The sequence below is a fragment of the Sciurus vulgaris genome (assembly GCF_902686455.1).
Source record: "Sciurus vulgaris genome assembly, chromosome: 5".
Classification (NCBI taxonomy): Eukaryota; Metazoa; Chordata; class Mammalia; order Rodentia; family Sciuridae; genus Sciurus; species Sciurus vulgaris.
In genome coordinates, this window is record NC_136465.1 from 3,268,988 (window position 1) to 3,294,636 (window position 25,649).

The window sequence follows — 25,649 nt, forward strand, 5'->3', positions numbered from 1 at the left end:
TTAATTTTCTCCTGATAGAGGACTTACTTCCATTTACCCACAAGAGCTTCAAGCTAACTGAGAAATATTTTAAATACAGATATTAAGTGTTAGAGGCAATTTTGACTTTGCTGACAAAGCACCTTTGTATTTAACTATTCTTTTAAAATTTTTCTTTCAAAATACCAGCTCGTATTTACTTATAAATATCAGACTATATTATAATATCATTATTCAAATCTAAATTACACAAATGCTTTTTCATATATTTTAGAAGCATATTTAAAAATTATAGTTTTATTTACTTTTCCAGTCATTTTCCCATTTGATCTCTTTTGAATGACATGAAAATATTTTTCCAACAGAGACAGTCTTAACAATCTTTTTAAATATACCATCCTGACAACAAGTAACACCAGTGATATTCCGAGAAGATTTAATAGAATTATTCCCCTGGCAACCACTCAGCATCAACCTTTCCTGCAACATCAACTGCAGGGAATCCAGCACAACATGGCCTCTGATTGTCAATGTCAGGCAGGGTAGGGAAGCCGCAGGCTTTCTAGAACAGGGGAGCATGATCAGACTTTTAAGCAGCTCTCATGATGCTTATTGGACACAGTGTGCTTCACAGGGAACTGATATGGATTCCTTTAGTGATACTTTTGCAAAGTTAAGTAGAAAAGAAATTATGTGAGTGTATGGTTTAGAGGCAGCACTATGTAGGTTTGACTGAATTTGAAAGAGAGCAACACTCATTAACCTTAAACTAGCCTGTTACTTTGAAAACATTACACTATTCCTTGACAGTAATTACTCAAGGGTGGTTAACCCTTTTCAAACACTGATGCTGGTTTATACACAAACACAGTATGCTCAAAGACTTTAGGATATGAAGAAGAGGTAGTCCTCAGTACCAGTCCAAACACAACTTCAAATAAAAGAGCAAATCATTCTGTTCATCTGTCTGTGCAAGAAGAAAATTCTGCCCTTACATTTTCTTATAATCTCACTATAGCTGAGATCAACTGCACTAACCACATGCAACTAAAACTTCACACAAAGTGTGATTCTGCCCAGGTGTACTATTACAAATAAGAACATAAGCAGATGTCACTTAGAGTTCTGTATCCACAGTAAACAATACTGAATTAGTCTGTAACTCCACTTATAATTATTGCTTTTTTACTTTAGAGCCTCCAGTTTGTATTAACAATGATAGTTACTATATTACACAGGAAAGAAAATTTAAAATTTCAGTGAAAAACAAGACTAAAGAAGACCCACTTCAGGCTTTATACCTAAAGTGTTACTAGTTCAATTCAAATACAGTACTTAAAATAATCATTTCGTCTATCATAGTTCAATCTTTGATTTTTTCATTTCCACCCAAAAGCAAGCTTAATAATGATAGCAAGATCCAAAAGTATCTAACTACAAAATACGAAGACACGAAAATAAAACAAAATACCTACTCTTTGAAAGGTTGGAACTACAATAACACCAAAATAATTTCCTCAGTTAAAAACTTCACCTTGGATAGCAAAAATTCATTTCATGCACTCACCTTTCCTCAGACCCTGATTAGCAGTAGCATTGCCCAGAAAAGTTTGACACAACTCTGAGACACGGCAAGTGAACTCTTCACCACTGAGTTGTGGGACTAGTAGATTTGTATCTAAAATTTTCAAAAACTTCCTTACCAAATGTTGACAAAAGGACAACCCAATCAAGAACTTCCCATTAGTAAACAAAACTTACGTATATTTAGTGCTAGAAAATTTGGCAATTGTGGCAAATTGTACTTTCCAACTGTCAATCATTAACCAACCGTGCACACGTGTGGTGCACACCAAGCTTCCTCACTATCATGGCTAACCCAAAGGGGCGTGTCAGGTCATGGAGGCGGTGGGTGTGTGCGCTGAGCTCAGTCTCCTACCTTCATACAGTGCCTTGAAGCCCTGGGCGCTCACTGCGAAGTCGGTGGTGAACCACAGAGTCAGGACAGACCCGGAGCTCACAATGGATGAGGGCAGCTGAAATCCCGACAGCCTAAAGGTAAAAGAAGCATGGACATGGTTAAAAGAGTTCAGCTAAAGGGAACATGGCATGTGAAATGGCACAAAATTTCTTGCAAAGCTTATTTGATTAAGTCATTTGATTAAGTCTTAATCATGCTATATTTAACTGAAGGATGCTGCAAAACAGTCATTCGTAAGTATGACTTTGCTAGAGACTGAACTAAGGCATTATCAAGCACCAAAATTTGTTAACTTAAGTAACTTCTGAGAATACTTCTTGAAGGAATTGCGCACCACCATCCTGCCCAGAGGATGCGAAGCTACCCGAAGGCACAGCTTCCCTTATTCTAGCTACTTGTGACTTTGCATGTGCTTTGAATTCATTCTTTCTCTCCTAATTTATTACTCTGCTTGTTATATTTCTCCAAAACAAATTGTGGCTCTCTTGAGAGGCAGAAACACCCTTGTCAAAGCATAAAAATAAAAATCAATTCTGCTTGTGCTGAGGTCACAAGAATCAATCTCAGTGTTCATTTTACAAGAAAAATCTTTTGCATTCTAAGAAGTGGTTTTCCTGATCACTAGGCTTGGGTACATTTAAACATTTTAATGATGACAGAGCCAGAAATCTGTGTGAGGGGACTCGTGTAATAATGTGCACAGTATGTTGAAGGTTAACAGTTTTTCCAAAGGTCAAAGACAGACTGTATCAATTTATATTTTACCCGGAGTTTCCTAATTAAATAGGTTTGTGTGCAGATATGTGCTCCGGGTGCCTGACCAAAAGCCATAATGCAAAGGCAGTCTGCCTGCATGTCTTCCCAGCAGCAGAAGCCGGGCTTGCCAGGCACCCTGCTGTACCAAGTGCGGCATTAAGGCGGCTCCTGGATCATGCTCTGGGGCCAGCCTCGTGATGGACTGCCCACAGATAAAACAATAACGGATGAATGAAATCATAGAACGAGCTTAAAAACGGATCATGGTCAAGCCACAAAATAATGGCACACATACTGGTCATGTGTATGACATGCTATTTTGTTTTTTACTATCATCATTTTGTGTCAATTTAAGTTTTCTACATCAGTTTTGTTTAAAAAAAAAATCAGTGATTCTTTAGTTTTACATGACTGTAATATATTGCCATAATTTCTTATAAATCAATTTTAGTCATTTTCTTAATTGAACTATAAATAAAAGCAAAGTTATGTAGACATGTATGCTAAAATTTATGAGAAAACATGAAAATGGTATAAAAACCATGTAATTGGTTAATTACATTTTGTTCTTGAAATGTTTGTGTTTCAGCCAGATACTGGGCAGTGCTTCTGGGGAAAGGATGCCACCAGCAAGTAAAAGAACAATGTAGTTGGCCATGACCCCAGAGGCAAAGCCATCACTCTGTGCTGGGGGAGGTGTCTCAAGTGAGAATTCTGAGTCCAAGAAGTATCTTTGTAAACACAGACAGGATTATTCTACAATTTATATGGAAAGGCAGAAAAAAAAAAAAAGAAAGAAAACCAGGATAGCTCTATGAATTAAAAAAACAAATAAGTTAAATAGAAGGACACCATCTATCTGATTTCAGAATTTATTTGATCTACAGCAATGAAAATAATTTTATTGGTGCCTTGGCAAAGGGATAGACCCAAGCATCAATGGATCAAAACTGAAAACCCAGAAAAAGACCTGCACAGATATGCGCAGCCTGCATTTGACAAAGGTGTAAAAGCAGCTTGATGGAAGAATTTGACAAACTGTGCTGGAACAAACGACTGTCCCTGCCATTCCCCTGCAAAACATGCCCTAGACCTTAGTCTAACGCCCGTGTGATAATTAACTCAAGATGGATCACAAAGGAAAGTGGAAAATGGAAAACTATGACTTTCAGGAAGATACAGATGAAGTCTTCAGGATCTAGGTTAAGCAAAGAGCTCCTAGACTTGACACATGAATTATAATCCAAAAGAGCAAAAATCAATAAATCAGACTGTATAAAAACTTTAAACATTTTCTGCAGAAGACCCTGTTATGAAGATGAAAGACTGAAAAAATATGAGTAAACCCTCCATCAGAAAAAGGCCAGGTATCTAGAGTATCTGATGACCCCTCAAGGCTCGTCTGTGACAGACAAGTGGCAATCAGGGGTCGGGGAATGACGTACAGACTCGCATCACCCCATGGCCCGCACGTGCAGGGCGAGAGGCTTCACCGCCCCAGCTGTGAGGGAACCAGAGAAACAGCACGGCCTCTCTCCAAGGGCGGAGGCTGACAGGCACGCAGAGGCTGACAGGGACGGCGGAGGCTGGTTAGAAGGAAAGGAAGACTGACGGCTGCGGGGGCTCCTGGGACCTAGAGGTGGAGCAGGCCCTGGAGAGGAGTCCCTCATGGTCCTGAAGGCTCACACACAGCGGCCGCCCACCAGTGCCCCGGCACCCACTCTCCTGGCGTGTACCCAGCTACCCCTCCAGGGCCGGGGTGTTGTGTGTCTACACCACACCAAGTCTGCATTCTGGGATGTTATGGGAGTACAGCTTCCTCGGTGTTTCTTCTGTGGTCGGTGGTGCGGTATACAGAATTTCTCTATAAAAGCTATTATAAGTCTATGTGAATCTATAATTATCTCATATTAAGCAGTTTAATTAAAAATGCTTTGGAAAGTTAGAGTCTGAGAGACGTGCAAGGAAACATTAATAAAGATTAAAATAAACAATGTAGTAGAAAACCAACAAGTAGTACTTAATAACTAAAAAAATATCATTTCCAAAACTAACTTGAACAAAATCCATTGAGGATTTTCTAACTTAGTGATTGCCCATTTTGAAGTTTTAAATATCTATTGTAATAAATTAGATACAAAATGATGTGACAGCCCTGTAAAAAACACAATTTTGTGTTCTCTTTAAATAATGAGTTTAGAACAGGGGTATGTTAAAGGACAGGGATTACAAAGAGACACTGTTGAACTGTATTAGCTCAAGTAAAATCACCATGATGCTGCGGGGTTTAAAAGCAACGTCAGTGGGGGGTGCTCAATGAGCTTGGATGGACATGTACAGATAAAATGTACACGTGTGATCCGTCTGCTGCAATGGCATGGACTCACTCATACCTGAGGGCCAAAGAATTGAACCTAACATGAGCTGATTGTGTTGGACAAAGATGAGTCTCCAGCTGACCAAGTCAAGGTCACTGAAGTACTGTGTTAATGAAAGTAGAAAATCCAAAGACAAGTCCATCAGTTGTCCTCTTCATTTTTCTTTATGAAACTGGTATCACCTACAGCAGTGAATATTTGACCCCTTTCTTCATGTGTTGTGACTTAAAAAGTCAAGAATCAGGAATCAAGGTGATGACATCCTGAAACTACTTGGGGTGACCAGCGTGTACGTGCAGTCACAAAGCCTGCCTCTCTGGGTGGTCATTCCCTACCTCCAATGACCCAACAGGTCCCCCACGGCCTGGCCCACTTAATCAGGGGCTGGTGCCAAGAGCTAAGCTGTAAGAGGATCTGAGTTCATCCTGGTCTCCACTGTGGAATACCACCCATTGTCCTCACTCTGAGCATCACGTTTCATCCAAGGCCCTAGCTAAATTGTTTGCAGGAGGAAGAAGAGAATGGTCACCAAAGGGAATTTGGTTTAAGAACAGTGACAAAAAAATCAATTTCATTCCTAGCAAAAAAATGTATGGTTGGCGTCAGCCCAACGTGCCTCTCTCTATCTTTTCTACTGGCTCCCCTGTTGTCCCGTAGAATCTCATTCACTATATTTTCTACTGGGAGAAACCAATTCCCCTCTCACTTCCAGCAATGTGGGTAATTGACAGAGCACACCTGTCAAACATGAGTGATTGTAGGGTAAAGCAAGAAAGGACTGTGGCACCTTTCTGAATTCCAGGTACATGTTCACTTGGCAGGAACACGAGTTTCACAACTGAAGAAGTTTACTCTTCTTCCATTTTTCAATGAGTTACTAGGATGAATTGCACCTAGTAACAGATCCAAACTATTTTGTACCGCATTATCATTCAAGATATTTAAATCGCTAATGTCGCTGCTATAATCTCATCAGTTAGAAGTGGTGATGGTAGAAAGAAAAAGGCAAACTCAGTGAAAAGCTCACAGGAAGAGAAGATCAGAGTGGGCCTTGTTTATTTCCCAAAAATTAATGAGGGAGTTATGAATTCATTAAAGAGGTGCACTTCAAAATTACACATTGTATTTATTACATAATCTACAGTGTTTGTGATTTGAAAATGTCAAATGTATTTAAAACTACAGTTTAGTTAAAATGTCAAGTGCATATTTTAAGTAAATTAGGAAATATCACTAAGTTAAATCTTTTTTTGAAATCATAATTGCTTCAAAGAAAATTTCTATAAAGCCAAAAGTTGCCAAACTGACGTTAATCCTCAATATTTGATAGTATCATACTTTGGGTCATATGCCAACATGATTATCCTCATAATATAGCTTACAGAGACTTGGCCTAAGAAATTAATTTCCTCAAGAAGAGTTTTTCAGCAAGATCCTGCCCAGGGCTTGTGTGAAATCTTTCAAGACTGAGAAATAAGAACTCTACCAAGCAGTTCCTCCCACCACTCACTGAGAACTTGCTTAGATTTTGAGGAATCCACTTCTCTATCCTATGTTTGTCTATTGGTTCAACTGCATGTCATTTGGAAGAGTTCATGCCATGGATAAAATATGAGGTAATGATTTTCAAAATGCTTTCTACATTGTAGCTAACATTATTTTGACCATTATTATCCCAACAGCTGTGAGTCTGCAACTTACTATACATTTTATCTGAAGTGCAATATTGGTTAATCTAGGTCTTTTCTTCATTCATTAAAATAATTCATTGAATATCTTCTAAAAGATATATATGCGTGGTTAACACCTTTGCTACATTCAAGAGTCTTATAGTCTGAGGTGAAAGATGGGAAGGAGGGAAATTAAGCAATCCACATCAATGGCTTACAGCAGCTGTTCTACCTTCTCCATCCAGGTTTCGTTGCCCAGGAAAGAACAGGGATACACACGGCTGCACATAACCTGTGAACATTTCAACAGAATACAACATCACAAAGCCCTCAACATCGCTCGCTTCCGTTTTAGCGTTTAGAGAAAGAATGCAGGGCAGCATGTGGGCACAAAGTCTCTTCAAATCAGAGACAGACATCATCCAATAATGAAAAATATGTACTTTAAAATAAAAATGTGCATGGTACATCAGTGAAATATTGTGTAATTAAATGGGAAGGAAAGAGCTCTGCCTTTAAATATGATGAATTATTTTGTAATAGAAACAGCAATCAGGATCCTGGTCCGCATAGCAGGAAGACTGAAATTAATGTCTAGCTAGGATACCCAGAGTTGAGGTAATCAGAAAGTAGAATGTCTGCAAATTCAGAAGTGTGTAGTTATGGTTATTAAACTAGCATTCTCTGGGAACAACAATTTAATTAGCTCGTTAAAGTTACTCAAGATTGCAGATTAGAATTCTTCCAGGACCGGGTGTATGTACAGAAGATATTCTTTACTACACTAGAATTTTAAGTAGTTCAGGACATCAGGTGGCATTGGACACAGGGATTTCAACCTTCATATTTCACAGGGAAGAGAAGTTCCAGTGATATTTAGTGATGGGGCTACGCTGTGCACAGCGTGTCAGGGACTGTACCTATGTCCCCGCTCATCTCTCTCAAACCAGTGGTGCTGCTACTTGGCCATCCAAGGTGGCTTGCCCACTGAGATGAAAAATTGACCTACTAAGTTTTCTTCTTCTTTAAAATCCGTCCCTGATTTGGAAACCTTGTGGACATCCCTCTATTCAGAGAGGAATCACCATTGAACACAACGAACAAAGAATCGATTTGTGACTTTTGAATCCAAAACAGACATTTGAAATTCAGGGCATCAAAAGCTGTATTTGTTTAATAATGATGATTATTTTAAATAGATTTTCAGGATTAAGGCTCATGTTACAAATTGTAAACTTTTAAGAAAATAAGACAACATCCCTTCTCTGGGGACTTGACGAAGTTTGCCTAATCTAGGGATGAACAATATGGATGACAAAAATGAGCTTGTCCACAAGAGAACATGAGGATAGGACCCTGCAGAGAACAGGAGACCTAGGACCAGATGGGGTGGGGACTTCTTTCTCAGCAAAATTTCTGGGTGCTCAAAACCCTTCTGAAAAGTGCCAGGTGGTGACAATGAAGTCATGCAGCTGCCATGTCTGGATTCAAGCCTTTCTGAGTCCAGAGATTCTATGGCAGAGACCATAGAAGACTTCTGAGTCCAGCAGGGATGCAGGATGCCCAGAGGGATGCTCACACATGAGATCAGTAGGCAATATTGCCCCTGTGGGCACACCTGGGTGATCTGGTAAGACTGGAGGCCACAAGGGTGACTCACCTACATCAGGGATAGCAGAGGGTGATCTGGGGCCAGATGCCTCCTCTCCCTGCTACTCCAGGTTACCCAACACCCTCAGGCTGACATGCCAGCAAGGAAAGTGGACACAGGAAGGCAAAATCCAAAAGGTGAAGTCAAACGCACACTCACACTGCAGTGGCCACCCATCCCTAACCTTGGCCAGGTAGAGGCAAAGTGAAGGCGCCTTTTTAAAGTAGCATATTGTTTTACATTTTAACTTTTGGCCTTTGAATATAGTGCCTAGTACACTTGTTTATTTTTTCTTTTCTGTTCAACATGTCACATAAAAATAGATAAAATAGGTAAATCTATACACAGACATGTTTAATCTATTGCATTTTCTGATTCTAAAACACATTTTGCATCTGAACTCAAGACTGCCACTTAAGGTAAACTCTCTTGGGCACAGATGAGTGGAACACCTCACACTTCTTTTAAACTTGGGTTTTCACAATGTCTGTGGCTCCTGGGTGAACCACTTGCATGGCCAAGCAGCAGAGCCTCCTGTAGCTCTGCTCTTGAAGGCTTTCGATGTTGTTGCTACTAAGACATCCATGTTCCACATCGGTGTACACATTAGATAATCGGGAGGTGTCTGTGGTATGTCTGCATGGCCTGCTTTCCTCCTTCACCAATCCCCTCAGCATCAACTTGAGTCTGCTTTAACACAGGTGTCCAGTCATCCATCACAGCTGACTCTGAGCTCGTGGCAGCTAGAGCTCGCGGCAGCTCTGTTAGTAATTGTTAGCAGTCTGAGAGAAGTCTAGAGAAACATTGTGTTAAGTTGTACATTTACAAAGCCCAAGAAAAGACTGTTCACTGGCCTTCATTCACTTAGCCACAAATTCTAAACACAATACAACTTGACACATAGAAAACTCAGGGTGTCTATGGCGAGACAGCTGCCTCTGTTGCTGTGGAGACATCTTTCTATCTGGTGCTCAGGAGGACCAGAAAACAACTCCAACTAGCTCTTGAACTGACATGTAAGCAAGAGCTCAGAAGGAATCCCTGACCAATTTGATAGTGCCATTCCAAGTGGTTTTCCATTCCCATGTCTGAAATAAGTCAGTGCCTAGTGGATGTGTGTATCTGTCCCTGTGTGGATGTATAGACACAGAAGTAATTTTTCTATGGTAAATTAGAAAAAAAAATGATGCAACTTTTAGTTATAATGCCCATCTCTTCGAATTGGTTTAAAAATATATATAAGGGAAAAAGTTCAGGGCGTTTTATAAATGAACATATTTTATTAATAATCCTAGATTACTTTGAAATTTGGTTATTTTCTTGCTTATTTATTTTTGATAATATTGTATACATTTTGAGTGTACAACACGATATTTATACAAATAATAAAATTATTACTACTACTTTTTCATATGTAAGATTGGGCATAAAATATAGCCCATATAAACATAAAATATTGAAATTATTGGAGGGAAAGACAGTTAAATATACAAATGCACAATTTAACTTACTAAAAGTTCTGCAAAGAGACAGATATTTACAATCTAAAAGGATCATGCATCTGTTGTATGAATATCTTTGCTCTGATTTTAGAAACACTATGAGATGTGAAGTAGCTCCTTTAATTTCTTGAAAGTGAGGATACTGTATCAATTGCTTCTCATAATTTTGGTCTCACTGCTTTTCAAATGCTTTGTGTATATGCCCATAGACATGCATACGTGTGCATGTGCACACAGTATATCTCCACAGGGTGAAGAAAACACTCATCCTTTACTTCATCCTATTTAATTAACCAGATAAATTGGGCACACTGCCTCTGAGAAATTGTAAGAAACAGATCAGTCTATGGAATGTGTAGAGTCCACACAGGGTCAGAAAATTGCCAAATAATTGAGCTAAATGTCTTACAGAGGGACTGGGTATGCATTGATGAGGGAAGTGGAAACGGGGTGGACTTAGAGGCTAGACTAGAGAGGAGCAGCTATGAGAAAAGCTGGCCTCTGGGCTGATTGTCCCGAGAGTCTGCTCTCCAGGTCCCAAGCTGTGGAGACCAGGAGCATGCTCAGTGCGGCCCATGGCTATACACTGAGGTGGCAGGGCTTCTGAGGCCTGGGACTTTGACCATGTATATTGTAGCATCTCTGTGACTACTTCCCCCAGAACCACAATCCCCTGCCCGTGTCAGTGTGAAGGCCTGTCCCACTGGGTTAAGCTCTGTGGATAAGAGAGTCCTCTTATTGCAAAGGATCACAACTGGGGGTCCCGTCAGCTAATAAAAATGAGAGAGAAGAGACAAATGGAGCCCACACTTAAAGATATCCACCAAGAGTCAGCTTCCCTGATGGCCATCCCATGGGGGCCAGACATTCAGAGAGGAGCCAGTCACCTCCAACCGTCAATTCACCTTTCCAAGCTTGGAAACCGGTTTTTAATGAACTCAGTATGCTGGTCTCCCACGCAGCAAGTCCATGTTACAATCTGTCCCTTGTGCCCCCTGGCCTCCCTCCTAAGAGAGCATCTGCCTTTTCCCCTGAGCTCAGCCCAGCATAGTTCTTGCCATCTTCAGGAGCGTGGAGGAGAAATTTTGTGAAGTCACACTTGTTCGGGTGCTCTAAAAAATCACGATTAAACTGCCTGCACTTGGCTTCGACTTACAGTTCTCCCTAGAAGGGCGTCATTGTCACAGCCTCTTGCTCCTCACATGAGTCATTGCTCCTGTCCTGGCCTCCACTGGTCCCCATCCCAGGTCCTGAAAGGACCTCCGTCCTGGGCAAGTGATTCAGCACACAGGGTACTTCTCAGTTTGCACCAAGCAAGAATTTCCTCCTATGGGATTTCACTCTCTGCTAAACACTACTCTCCAATAAAAGTGCCTCTGGAAAAGACATAAATTTTCCCCAAATTGCATTCCCGACACATGTGCCAAGAATTAATTCCACCGATGCTTGCTTTCTACCCATGCACTAAGTTATTTTGAGAAAGTTATTTTACAATTACAGTTTCTGTAATACACTATTGGAAGCAAACATCTAAACAGATTTTGCCCCCAAGCATGAAATAATATCCTCTTGATATGGTTTTATTATGACAATAGAACAGCACCATTTATAAATTACATTAGAAGAGTCACAGCATTTGCCCAAATCTCACAAATGTGATTGCAATTGCTTTCCTGCACTCTTATCCCTCCACTCCTGAGCCTGTGTTATCGGCTGCAGCTCTACCTGAATGATAAGGATCCATAAATTGTCTTTCTAGTGCAAAATCCATTAGAAGGATTTTTATATCAAGATCTCTTTTCAATCTGTTTTCTTGCAGATATGCCACTTTTCCATGTTAAGATTTTAGATAAGCCCTGTGCTACTTCAGAATAGCTCGCAGGGTTCCCAAGGTACTTTCTCCTCTGAGAGCTGCTCTATTTAATACTAATCTAACATACAGCATGGCTGTGGGGAAAGAGGGGAGGCCTGATTTCCCCACGGGCCAGGGGAGGGACGAGGCAGTGACCCTCCTGCAGCTTATTCCAAGTTACTCTCTTCAGGGTCACAGAAACATTAAGAAAATGATAAAAATGGCTCAAAGACGCTAAATAACAATATGCAAATTTATTTCACTGTGGTATCTGACAAAGCATATTTTTAAATTGAACTTTGTTCTCGTAACCCCTCTGCACAACTAATACCAGAATGCAGTAGTGATGGGGAATCCACTGCATTAGGAATCACACACGCACGCGCGCGCGCACACACACACACACACACGGAGGAGAACAAGAGAAAAGCAGAGGAAGACCCGGTAGAACGACTGTTCGATGCCCGCCTGGGGACACACCGGCCCTCACCCACCTCAGGTGTTTGCTCTACCCTTACCCCTGCGACTCTGTAGAGGTCCTTGCCTGGTGAAAATAGAGGCCAACTGGAAAGGAGGAAAGACAAGTCTGTAGAAACAGGAGCTGGGCATCCTGACAAGAGGATCCAAGAATTTCTTCCGAAACCTTCGACGCCAAACATGTTGGGGGTCTGGGGCAGATTAGAAAGGTGGCAAATGCTTGCTGGATTCATGAAATGCATATATACAAGAAAGTTCTAGGAAACTTAGTTCTACTATTTTCTTGGTGAGATTAATTGAATTAGACTTTTAAAATATTTCAATATTGTGTATCAATTTGGTAAAGGGGAACTATTTTAAAAATAAACACCATACTTTTAGAGGCCCTAAAGACAATCTACTTTTATACAATCCTTTACATTTGCTGATGTCTTCTCAGAAGACCTGTAAAAGCACCTACACAGCCCCAGAGAATTTCACAGATGGAAGTAGACAGGGCCTTGACTATAATCCAGAATATTGTCTATTGGGTAAAATAACCAGAACCTTGTTATTTGCATAAAGCAAATTCTTGGTAAAACATACACAGACTGCAAAGCTTGATTAGTAATTATTCTGAGAAACTTGGGAAAATAAAACTTGAATTTAAAAATTTCATCATGTAATTGATCAGAAAACAGTTGTTGCCTCAGGGCCTCAGCTGTTCCTCAAGCCCGAGCCCAAGACCAGGGCAGCTCAAGTCACTCATGCCAAGGACTGCTTGCAGAATTCCGTTCCCTGACTATGAACTAAGTGATTACACAGGTCGAAGTAATTTTCACATTGTATTGATTTTCTGGAACTGGAGTCGTGTACAAAGAAATACCAATACACACACAAACTAGCTAATCCCGGGTAGTATTTACTAAGTGCCACTAGCTGTCATGGTTGGTGAATGTCACATTCTCACGTAATCCTTAAAACAGCCACGACCCAGAGACTGATGGCATCTAGATTTGCAGGTGAGGAGACGATGCCTCAGAGGGATCAATAAAGTACTGGCGACCACACAGGGGGTGAGTGCCAGAGGCAAGATGCAAACTGGCCATCTCCTCACTTCCAAGCATTTTGCCTCCTGGGGACTCAAGAAGGATTTCAAGCAGGGTCACAGAGGTCATGACAATATACAAGGCAGATGGTAATTTTGCCTATAGATTGGGGATTAACCAATAATTTGGGTTTTATTACCATGGTACATATAATTAATCATATTGCTGACTTGAAATCATTGTGGAAATTAATGATTAAGGAATCCACATCTGACAAGGAATAGGGGATGTTCCTGTGAGGTTAGTGCTTTGGCTGTGGGGCAGATGTGGGCAAGAGAGAGGATCACCTGCTGCGGCCCATCCAGCAGCTCCAGCCTGCAGCAGATGATGTGCAGCACACTGAGAATGGTGAATGGCAAATTTAATAAAGCCAATTCCCTCCTCTTGACTTTATTTGTTAAAAGGAAATGGACATACTTCATTTTCTTTATGCTCAAATCTGCTCTTGCTGAAATAGCGAAAACTTTCTCATTTATAGTCATTCACTTGGCAAGTGAATATGTAAAATTCCCGTCTTTTGATTGAAAAACACTATTTATTCCTGCACCCTTATGAATTTAAAGATGGAGTTTAAAATTTGCATACATTTACCTCTCTTTTTTACAAGATAGAGCCTTAGAGAACCTGAAGGGAGGGAAGAAAGAAAGAAAGAAGAATAGACGGGACATAAAGCACACGGGCACAGGAACTTTTGGTTGGCAAGGCTAGGAGTGTGAGAGGGCAGGAAGAGATGGGGAGAGACTCAATGTGGGGTTCATGCTCTGGACTGTGGGCCGAGGAGGTCTTCTCTCTCCCGAATCTCAGAGTTAAAGCTTCGATTTCTCACAAACGAAGACAAGCAGTTTTAAATACCTGGACCTGGGAGCACAGGAGGTGAACATCTGGCAGCAATGGGACACTTTCTCCACTCGGCTCTGTGCCTGATGACCCCACCGTGCGACAACCCCTTCATTCTCAGCAAAATAAGTAACAAACACCAGAAATAAAAATGCCAAAATCCTGGGAAGAAGCCAGGATGCTCTGCCTCACCTTGAAGAAAGGCCCTAAATAGCTAGAAAAAAAAAATAGGAGGCAGCAAATCCAACGCTCCCGCCATTCACAGCTGAGAAGGAACCTGGAGGAAGCAGAAAGAAGAGAATCTGCTCGTCTCAGGACTGGACAGGTAACCAAGGCCCGGAGACCACCTGACTGCCCAGCAGGCTGTGCGGGGGACCCAGTTCTCAGCTGAATGCCCACATGCCCTGCCGACGTGCCCACTGGGCTCCGCCACTCCTGACACAGCCGCACCCAGCCAGTGGCAGGAAGGAAGCACATCTTTTCCTCAGGGAAAAGCTGTTTCTGTCATCACCTGGCTCTGAATACAAATGGCCGTGTCGGTAACACCAGCGACATCCCCTGGGCAGTGGGTACATGGTGACCATTCACACCCCGCACGTTCTTACCTGCTCCTGCAGACATTAGGATGACAGCACTACTGAGTGAGACTCTAATGTAGACAGCTTTCTGCTGGCCTTATTGGTGGCATGGAAAAGCAGCCAATTAGAGTAGATGCTACAAATAAGGAGAGAATCTTTAAGGATTAGGGACGTACTATTATTTCAAAGAGATAATGGGATGCTAATAGAGAATGTGAGTCAACAAACAGCAATCCCCTGATCTCTGGAATAGTGAACCTTGGAAAAACTTTTATCATCACTGTCTTTACTGTCCCTCCATCTCCCCAAATGGTGTGTCAAAGAATTTAGACGCTTCTTTCATGAGAAACATAAAATGCAGTATCATGGAGCATTGAGATTTTTAAAAATTATCAAACACAAACTTAGGGCTGTAGAAGTGTGGTATCCCTCTGATATTGAGCCACAGAGTTTTGGGTAGGATGTGAGGTATCCCCTAAAAGCTCATTAGCCAATGCAGGAACGTTTAGGGGTAAAATGATCAGATTGTTAGAGTGGTAACCCAGGCAGTGGATTAATCCATTTGATGCACTAATAATTTGAAAGAACTACTACTCTAGATACCAACTGCAGGCAGGGTGTGGCTAGAGGAAGCAGGTCACTGGGGTGTGCTTTGGGGTTTATATTGCGTCCCTGGCATCCCCATGCTGTCTCTGCTTTCCGGCTGTCATACCCTTCCACTGTGAGGTTCTGCCTCACCTGGGGTCCAGAGCAATGGAGGCAGCCAGCCATGAGCAGAGCCCTCCCTACAAAACTGCCGGTCAGATATGTTTTTCGTCCTCTCAGTTCTTCTTGTCAGGTATTCTGGTCATAGTGAGGAAACACTGACTAATATGCATACATCGTGGTGATGATTCTATTATCTACAAAATTGAAAACAATCCACAAAAAGAAGTAAATCCCATGAGAATATTTTCCTGGAGATTTCCAGAGCCTGGCAGTAACTAGATCTGAACCACGCAAGTTTGGAGTCCACGTGATTTTGTTGCACTGACACCACCTTCCTAACAGGTTTCAAAACACTTCCATGGCATTATTGGTCCAGGCACAGTGAACCTTGAAGGTTCTTCAATTTTCAAGGAATTTTTGTGTCCCTCTCAGGCCACTCCCTTGGAAGAGGAACCCTCACAGGTCAGCATCTAGAAACTCGTGCTATCAGCTACTTGCAGCACATAGGGGTGCCTGATGGAAGCTGGCGGCTTTGGGGGCGAGGACTCACACGGCAGCAGGATATTTGACACTGGGCTAGCTCCTCACGCTCAGGCTCAGGCGTTATTGACAGGCAGGCCGAGGTGTGTGTGTGGGGTATGCCTGCTTGGAAAAGGGGTGTCTTGGCCTTGTGGCTAGGATAAAAACATGCACTGCCAGCTCATCTCAACACAGAAGATGAACCGGAGCCCAGGACTCTCTCAGGGCACGGGGTGCCTCCACAGAGCATCTCGCAGGGGATCTAAACCTCAAGGCTGTGAAAAGTAAAGGGCCTGCCAGAAGGAGATTTGCTAGAAACTGACTAGAACCGTAACCAAAATCTGTGCTCTCAGCCTTGATTCCGCAGGCCGCATCTTCCTTCCCTCTTCTTCAGTCGGGAGGAAGGTACTGAATTAACATCACAGAGCAACTTCTTAAAATTCAAGATCCAATCAAGATCATCCACAGATCTCATAATTCCAAGTTTCAAGACTAAAACTCAGGAGCTCAGTAGAGCTAAATATATTCTTCATCTCATGACAAGGAATAAAAGTCATAGGTACTGAGAAAATTAGATTTCGGAGTCTCAGTGCCTTGCAGAAATTAGCTTTTGGTGATGTCTAAGTCTTCCAAGGTGTAATGTCCTGATATGTGGGAGAAAATTAGTTCTTAGTTGAATATTTTTAAGACCCACATCACACTGGTTTTCTTTTCTCTCTTCCTTTCTGTCCTTATGAAGTGACACTGTCAGTCTCGGTTTTGCTGAGGTTCATGGCCCAGCATCTGCAGAGGAAATGCACACCAGGACCTCCTCAGCCGCTCCCAGGACTCCCTGCCCTCTGCAGGCCTGAGCCCCAGGGCACGGCTGCTCTCCGAGGTCCTTCAGCTCTGCACCCTGGGGTGGCCAGGCCATCAGGGCAGGCAGAGGTGCATCACTGTAGACATCTCAGTGTGGGCACGGCCATCAGCTGGACAAAGCAAGTGAGCCAAAGCAAATGTCTCACCAAAATCCAAAGCCAAAGAGGTATTTCTCAGTGAGAAAGAGAAAATGAGTCTGTGTCTCAAGTCACTGGAATAGGAGGCATGGTTAGAAAAACCAAAGTTGATTTTACAGAAGGAAATAACCCTTCAGAAGGTACCTGTAAAGAATAGATGTTGAACCCCATATTCCAGTAATGACTTCATTGTCCACACAACTGGAAACATGTTCATAAAAAGAGAATAAATCCCACAAATTTTTTCTCTTGAGATTTCCATAACTAGCCATACTTTATTTTTTAATGCATTTTCACATACATGCTACAGGTGAATTCTGAGACATTCTGAGCAGAATATTAGGGTAAAAATATCTATTTCCTGCCCACACACTCTTGCCCAGCCTCTCTGGCCCTCAGATTGTAGAGTGGAGCTCCTGTTTTTAAGGTACTGAGTAGGAGCACCTCAGTGTGTAGTGGGATTGCACTACCTGATACCCTGGCTACGTCGGCCCCCGAGTTGGGTGTTTATGGCATGAAGAGAAAGATGTTTGCTTGGCCCATGCCTTTGGAGACCATCCCAGGCTGGGTTCAGTCTACGGGTGTACCTGCAAGTTGCTGCAGGTCTGCCCACCGTCCAACCCATCTGCAAGGAACTGGAACTCCTCACCTGAGAGTCTACCTGCCAGGCCTCTGGGTCCCCCTGCTCAAACTCTTTCCATACATTTTCTTGTAAATTCTCACGGCAACCCAATGAAGCGATCCTGCAGCCTCTCAGCTACTAAGGAGCACAGTTTGTCTTCACTCCCAGCTTCTCTGGCTGTCCAGTAGGTGCCCTGTCTGCCCCACCATGATGCCTTCATAGAACAAATGGGTGTATGCTTGTTCCTTAAGGTATTGATAGTTGGTAAAAAAAAAAAAAAAAAGAATTCACAGACATTCAGATAGTTCGATCTTCAAGAAAGCACTGAAATAGTCCCGCCTAAGCAGACTTGTTTTAGACGGCCATTCCAGATGCTGGAAGGTTCTGGGGTATTATCCACATGCTCGAGAATTTGGTGTCTGGAGCGGCACCCAGTCTCCAGCTGCAGGTCTTCCTGCATTGCCCCTTCCCTCCTGGAACAAACTCGTTGAAGTTGGTAGACCCGGAAGCACAACCCATTCCCACAGTGCTAGACATCAGTAGGCGTTCTGGTTGTGGTTTGGATATGAGGTGCCCTTGGGAAGATCATGTAAACAGCACAGGAATACTCAGAGGTGAGATGATTAGAATATGACCACTGCAGCCTCGTCAGTGGATTAATTCATTCAATGGCTTAATAATGTGAATAGATGACTGGGTGCTAACTGTAGGCGGTGGCGCGTGGCTGGGGGAAGCGGGTCACTGGGGGCGTGTCTGAAGAATCCTATCTTGTTCCTGGCTCTTCACTCACAGGTAACTGATGAGGGCAGCAAGGGATCAGTGCTTCCTTTAGCAGCTCCTGGCTGTAGGAGATGTGATGTCCTCTATAACAAAGGTTCCAGTTTGCTCCTCACGCTTTGCTTTTCATCTCTAGCCAACAGGACTTTGGGGAGCCCCCATGGAGTCCCACTGTGTATCACTTCTCTACTCCTATTTTATACCCACCTCCTTCCACTGAGAAGTTGTGCTTAGAGTTCCACTGAGGCAAACTGTGCAGCCCAGTATTCAACTGAGCTCGCCCCCCGTGACCTGCAAGCCTTTGGCTACAAATGAGACCATTCAAGTAATCTGGTGGGGTTCTTTCTTTTGCCTTCAGTTCCAAGGCATTAGAAGACTCAAAAAGACTTGCTTAAAGATCTAATTTTTGAAATTAAAGAATGCATTATCTGAGTCTATATTGTTCCTATAAAATCACTAGGATAGCAAAGATTTTTAGCAGAGTTTAAATATGCATGAATAACAGTATTTGAAAGTTTCCTTATGTGGATTAATGTGTAGTCTTGGGCAGTCCCTCAGCCCTAGACTTGTGCGGTAAATTTTCATTTTAGTACTAAATTATCACTGACAATCTCTTCAGTAATCTCAACTACTGTGGATCTTATCAGTGCCATCCAAGTCAGCTGGCTTATGTGGTTCACACTCATTAACTAATCAGTCAGTCAGTCATCTGTACCTCCTTCTTACTGATTTTTAAAGCTTTCTGTTAATAAAATTGTCCATCATATTAAAAGTATGTTTTATTAATTTACTTGAATACTTCATATGAAGTATACTGATTTTCTTAAAGCATGATATGACTGGGAATTTAAAACAACCCTTCACTGGTGTGGAAGTTACTATGATAATCAATGTATTAGTATGGTTTATCCAGATTACGAAAATTGAAAAATTCATAATATTTGATTTTGTGGGTTTCTAACTTACTTTACATAAGTTCTTTAATAAAATCTTTAACAATTCAGTAATTCTTTCATCTGACTTCTTTTTAATATTTTCTTTTCTTTTACTTGACAGATGAGCTGAGACAGTTTTATATATATATATACATATATATGTACATATATTTGAAGCTTGAATTTGCCTATATATATTTAAAAGAATGTATATTTCTTCACTGTGTTTTTCATTGGTAAAATTATCTGTTTCAGGTTAAAGGACAATGAAGCACTATAAGCAAAATAGAACTGAAGATCATACACAGAATGTACACCCAAAGGCTGACTCTGACTCAAATTGGGCTTCAAGGTGAACAGCATTTTTAAGAGTAAAAAGAGAACACAAATCAGTTTTGTGTTATAAATCAAGAAGCTAAGCCTCATAAATACCGACTTGGGCAAAATGTGTAAATTCAAGGTGAAAGTTCAAGAGTATAGCTCAAGATTGTGGAAGGGAAGCCGTGGTAAGTAGCAGCTCAGGCTGAAAAGTTCCCCAACTGAGCTCGAATCCAGCACTGGACACGTCAGCAACCCCAGGACACCTGGGGTACACCTTTGTTTTTACAATAGGTGATAAGTTTAATATAAGCATACTATATTAGTAGCAGGGCCCAACAATTTAAAACACAATTTTGATGAGAATATTGGAAAAGAGACGCTCTTTCATTCAAAAGTGCAATCCTGGTGTAAAGATAAGTTTGCTAAGTTAAATGTGTATCCCAGGTCTGAAACCACAGAGATCCTGACCCAGCAGTGTAATTTCTGAGAGGTTTCCTGCCTATACTCCCAAGTATAGACAGAATACATATGTGCAAGAATGTTTGTTCCTATAGCCTAAAATCAATCCACACACAAAAAGAGTCTACTAGCTGGGGAAACGTAAATATTCATACAATGATACAACAATTAAGATAAACCACAAAGAAAGGTCACACCCAGGTGTCACTCATATGTGCATCTAATTATCCTTCCCCGAACATAAAATGGTTCCTCATCTGGTAATTCATGCTTTCTCACATAGCATGAAGAAAAACACATAGAATCCCGCTGCACAGATCTGAATCTCTCTACTTAGTTTTGGAAGATGCTAAAAGATTTCACAGTCACTTTCCGTGGAGAGACAGGAAGCCGTATGGCAGCACAGGAAAAGATAATCTCATTTGTGAGCTGAGTTCTTAATGATGTGAATGTATTATCATGTATGTATGATTTTTAAATATTAAATTATGTATCAGATTACAGTTCTAAGACAATCTTTTTGTCACTTTTTCTGACCATCTGATTCACTCTTCAGAATAAGTTTGAAGATTACTTAAAATGAAATCAAGGGTACATGGCTTGTTATCAATTATACATGAGGGACTTTGCAAGTGATAAGAATGCAACACAGCATAACAGAAACCTTTCAATGTCAGTCTCTGAAAGTTGATTAGAACATAAAAGCTATTTCAATCAATATGGAGTTGATGTAAACATTTTATGTTTAATGCATTTGATAACGTTATTAAAGTTCTTTATTACCTAGGTATCTGATTTTTGTTTCTCAGAAAAATCACAATTTTCTCTGACTGAAATATTTACAAGTGTCTTTAAAATGCTAATTATAATGTTTGATGTACAGGTGAGAACTGGAATATTTTAATCAAATATTGCATGCAATCAATGTTACAACTAATCTTGGGTACATCACACAATCTTTCAAAGAGTAGTGTTCAATCAAATACTGAAAAGTGAATGATTAATATAAAAACAAGTATAAAATCAAGGAAAGAACTCTGTATCATTGCAAAGTATTTAGTGTTTTGTTATGATTTTAGAAAATTGCCTTGTAAATCTGTTTTCAGCCTTCTCCAATAATCATTGTACAGACGAATTCAATAGCAAAATAATTCTGTAACCAAAGAATGAAACACAGAAATGGCCTGGGTGGTTTCTACGTGCCCTTTCTCTAAGAGGCCCATGAAAACCACACTGTTTATAAATTTGTGAGAGTTGGAGTTGTAGGACTTTGCAACTGAATTGTTCTCTCCTACTCTGCTGATTATCTTCCACCCTCAGCAAGGGCTGCACAGGACTGTACAAGAGGACGGTCCTGGGATAAGCCATGTTTAGGGTTCAGTGTCGAACAGGGCTGTTTCTAAATGCATTTCCTTTAAGATGATTTTGGCTGCTTTTTTTAAAAAAATCTTTAAAACAATAGTAGAGTTAGAAGACAAACATAGATATAGATAGTAAAAGGTGGAAGTTCTTCAAACTCCACCTAATTCCCAGGTCTGCCCACAAAATCCTGCTGTTAACAATGCAGCGTTGGCTTTTCCAGTCCCGATGTACCCAGATATACCTGGCCCTTGTTCCTGGTGTGTGCGAAAGCTCATGTAATGGATTCTGCACACTGCTCACCTACAAGGTGCCATTCCTTCCATCTGCTCACCTGCAATACCAGATCAACCATGTGCAACTGAATGTTTATGAAGTTTCACTGTAAGCTTTTCCCCAAAGGAGGGAAAAATGGAAGCCGGCCCTCTGAACTGCTGCACCCTCCAGAATGTGTGTAGGACTTGGTTGACTTTCCCCTACTCCATGCCACCTAAGAGTCAGCTCCCCAGCGACAGCTGCTCCTATAACAGAGCCAATGTGTTTGTGTGTCATTGAAGACAGTCATGGCTGTCATCACTTAGATTTCTTGAATGTGATTTCTGAAACGGAAATCCTATGTGAGATGCTCTTCCTTTAGTTATTAAGTTCCTTTGTTCACTATAGTTGTGTGAGTCCTTCCATTACCAGGAAAACATCTATTTATAAAGACTGGAATCCAATTTAGGACATATGATTTTCTACAAAAAATCAGAGGTATTGTTTGCCTTTAATTATTGTATGTAAAAGGATTATATTAAGGGATGGCCAATATAACTATGTAGGCATAACCAATCTTATTTCTACACTTAAAATTTATAGTTATTATGGAAATACTTCCCTGGGCAGATAATAGGGTTCTTAGTTTGGACTTACCATTAATAAATGATTTAAGAATGCTGAAGTCCCAATTATTAGCATCCATCTATTTTCTTTGCAAGTCTTTACAAGAAAATAGGTAATTTGTTTGAGATGAATTCTACCAATGTGCATGACACTAGTCTTCACAAAATGGTAGGGTTTTACACTGAAAGGAGCAGAATGCTTTCCCAAGAACCCTGCAACGATCATTGACCAATTACACAGACCTCACAGAGGAATCAGGTTCCTTTTTGCTGTTACCTGGTGTTTCCTCTCATGCTACCTCTGCAAGTACAAGAATATAACATCCAATATCACAAAGGAAGTCACAGGCCTGTCTGGCCAAACCAAAGAGAATGTCACATTCAAGAAGAGAACATGTGGTTTTAGGTGACGCAGAGACGTCTTGGAGCAGGTATGCGGATCCCAGACAGATAAGGAAAGAGCAATTATATCATTGGTCCTGAATTCTGCCCCGGAGTCTCACAGCAGTTTGCTAAAGATGATTCAGAACACAAAGTTTCTCAAATGGTCAACAAATCCTGTCTCCCAGGTACGACTGGGTGACATCACTATGGTCCCTTGCAGGATGATAACATGGCCATCTGCCAACTGCAGGATGTGGGAGCTGCAGATCAACAACCCCCCATGTGAAGCTCAGCTCCTGGGGCTGCACCCCGGCCCTGCCCTACGGGAATAGCTTGAACCCACTCCAGACACCAACAGCGATAGCATGGGGCAAAACCATCGCAGCGTGAAGTGAACAGAGCTAATCGCGAGGGGAAGTGGAGGAGACAGGTACAGAGCGCAGGGAGCGCTGAAGTGATGCTCAGTGTGCCTGGCCTTTTCCGAAAGAGCGTGAGAGGAGACAGCTGAGCACAACCAGGGCACTCAGGTGCTCACCATGGCGTGCCGTGCAGCAGAGCTGGCTGCAAAGGACAAGCACAGTAGGGCCTGTCTTCCAGGGTTTTGGAAGAATTAAATCAGATTGTGATTATGAAGTGCTGGACATGCTGCAAAATAGGAGACGCTGTTGACATTGCAATTATGCTATTATAACAGGGTGACGGCCAGGGTTCTGGCACGTTGGTACCGGCAAGCAGTCAGGGCCACTGAAGCATGGTGGCATGAAAAGAAACAGGTGAAACAGACAGATGCACGTCTGCCTGCAGAATTTCCAGTGTGAACGAGGTTCTATCTTGATGATCTCAGGTGTTGGTAGCCACTCTGCTTCTTTCAGGTACGAACAAAAGACAACCTGGTGGTGCCCAGGTCCCACCAAGGGAGTGCACTGCCCAGCACTGTGACTCACTCTGTGGTTCCTGTTTGCTCTCTCACTGAGGAACTCAAATAATCAAGAAGTTCTGTGATGGCAAAAAGATTTCTTGTACACCTGTTTCTCAGGTGTTAAAATGAAAACATCCTAAGTCACTGCAGATTTACACAAACCTGTTAGTTCAGTGAACTGGGACTGAGAAAACACTTGCCTGGTGAGCAGACAGGATATTGCTCTAAGATCAGTTGCTGTTGCAGCAAGAGGAAGAAAACCCAAGAGCCCTTGCACATTGAGAACCCTGGTTAGGACTGCCTTCTTCATGGCCCATCCCTCCTGTTCTTTTTCTAGCCACATACCTTAGCTGTCATTACCCGAGACCTTCTTTTAGTCCTACTTACCACATTAAACTAGGTATTTTCTGTACACATCAGAACTATGCAGTCTTTTAATAAAGACCTCCTTTATGAGGGTCTGAACAAGTATATGCTTTAGGATATTTCCCCAGTACTATTTCATACTGTACCAAATACTTTTTCAACATTTATGTTGCCCAGTGTGTCACTTAAGAAAGCCAAAATCTTTGCTTTTGCGAAGTCAATTTTATACTTCATTGGCTTTGTTTTGATATGGGTAGCTTGTGTGATAAAAGCTGTTTCAATGAATCAAAGCAATATACAGGCATTCAGTTTCTTCACTGAAGAATGGTATATTCACAAACTGGGCACGGTGTTTATCCATAGGAACTTTGGGCCAGTGAAGCTAATACAAGATATTTTATTGTCATTTTCCCACAACTCAAAAGAAACATCCATTTGTGGGTATAATGTTGCAGTGGGCATTCAATAATAGCATGTTCTGGGAATCCCCACTAAGAAAACACACACAGACAGACAGGCATGATGGCTTTCAACTGTGACCCTGCTAATGAGGGGCTGAGCCAGGAGGATCACAAATTCAAATCCAGCTTGGGCGATTTAGAAAGCCCCTGTCTCAAAAAAGTAAGTGCTGGGGATATAACTGAGCAATACACACCCCTGAACTCAATCCCCAGCACCACAAGAAAGGAAATTAAAAAAAAGAAAGGAAAGAAACAAAGAAGCCAAGCCACACAAATGTAAACATATCCAAAATAAGCTTACTGATCACCAACGTTTATTTCTTTGCCTATTTATGGTTGTTAACATGTTCAGCACAGGGATTTTCTCCAGCTGGGGTGGGGGACACGATGAGAGCAGAGAGAATAAGTAGGCAGCAGAGTCTTCCTGATGGCAATCAGCAGAACCAAGAAGAAGACCAACTCTGGGTGTCCAGAGAGAGGCGAAGAGCCAAGTGTCAGCCACTGGTCCCTGGCAGCACCCTAACCTGTGTCAGCTCCTGGGACATTGAGCCCAAGAAGAACAGTAGAAGCATCTCACTCAACTGGTGGGCCCAGATCTTGCTGTAGAACGTGAGTTTCAAAACTTTTGAAGGTTATTTTCCTTACAAAAATAATGTTTTATTTGAGATACATGTTTCATAATAGAAATATAATGAAAAACAAAAAAATTATTTTCTCCACCATCATCCATGTTTAAGACACATGTGCAACAAAGGATCACAGAAAGAGTGGCTCAGGAGGAGCAGGAGATGAGAGACTTGGGGACAGGGCAGACTGTAGAAGAGACAGCTGGACATAACATCTATTTGTTTCAAGTCAAGAGCACCTGACTACAGCAGCAGCGGACACTGTTTCTTCAGGGAAAATACACTTACTTTAAATGCACAATCAAAAATAGAATTTTTGAGGAACACAAAATTTTAGTATATTGTTGATTCCATATTATTCCCCAATTTTATGGACAAGGGTATAGACAGTTATTTTGCCTCAAGTTGGATGACTGATGCCCACAGAAATTTGTGTCAGGGTGTGATAATTATAATCATGATGGAACAATCAAAATGCCATCAAAGATAGGAGAAAAGAAATCCTGCCAACTACTTGAGCAACTGGAGTCATGAGAGAGGTGGCATTTGATCTGGACTCGGGAAAGAG

General features: G+C 41.6%; 1 protein-coding gene across 1 annotated transcript in view; it reads right to left on the reverse strand.

Annotated features, from left to right (window-relative positions):
- Window positions 1-512: 512 nt before the first annotated feature.
- Window positions 513-25,649, reverse strand: part of LOC306662306 (CUB and sushi domain-containing protein 1-like) — a gene marked incomplete at its 3' end in the record, with an annotated part of 487,379 nt that continues 462,242 nt past the window's right edge. Inside the window, exons 3-4 of the mRNA XM_079141803.1 lie at window positions 1,919-2,031; window positions 513-541 (exon numbers count right to left, since the gene is read on the reverse strand). Coding sequence (XP_078997929.1) covers window positions 513-541; window positions 1,919-2,031 — 142 coding nt within the window. The remainder of the gene's footprint in view (window positions 542-1,918; window positions 2,032-25,649) is intronic.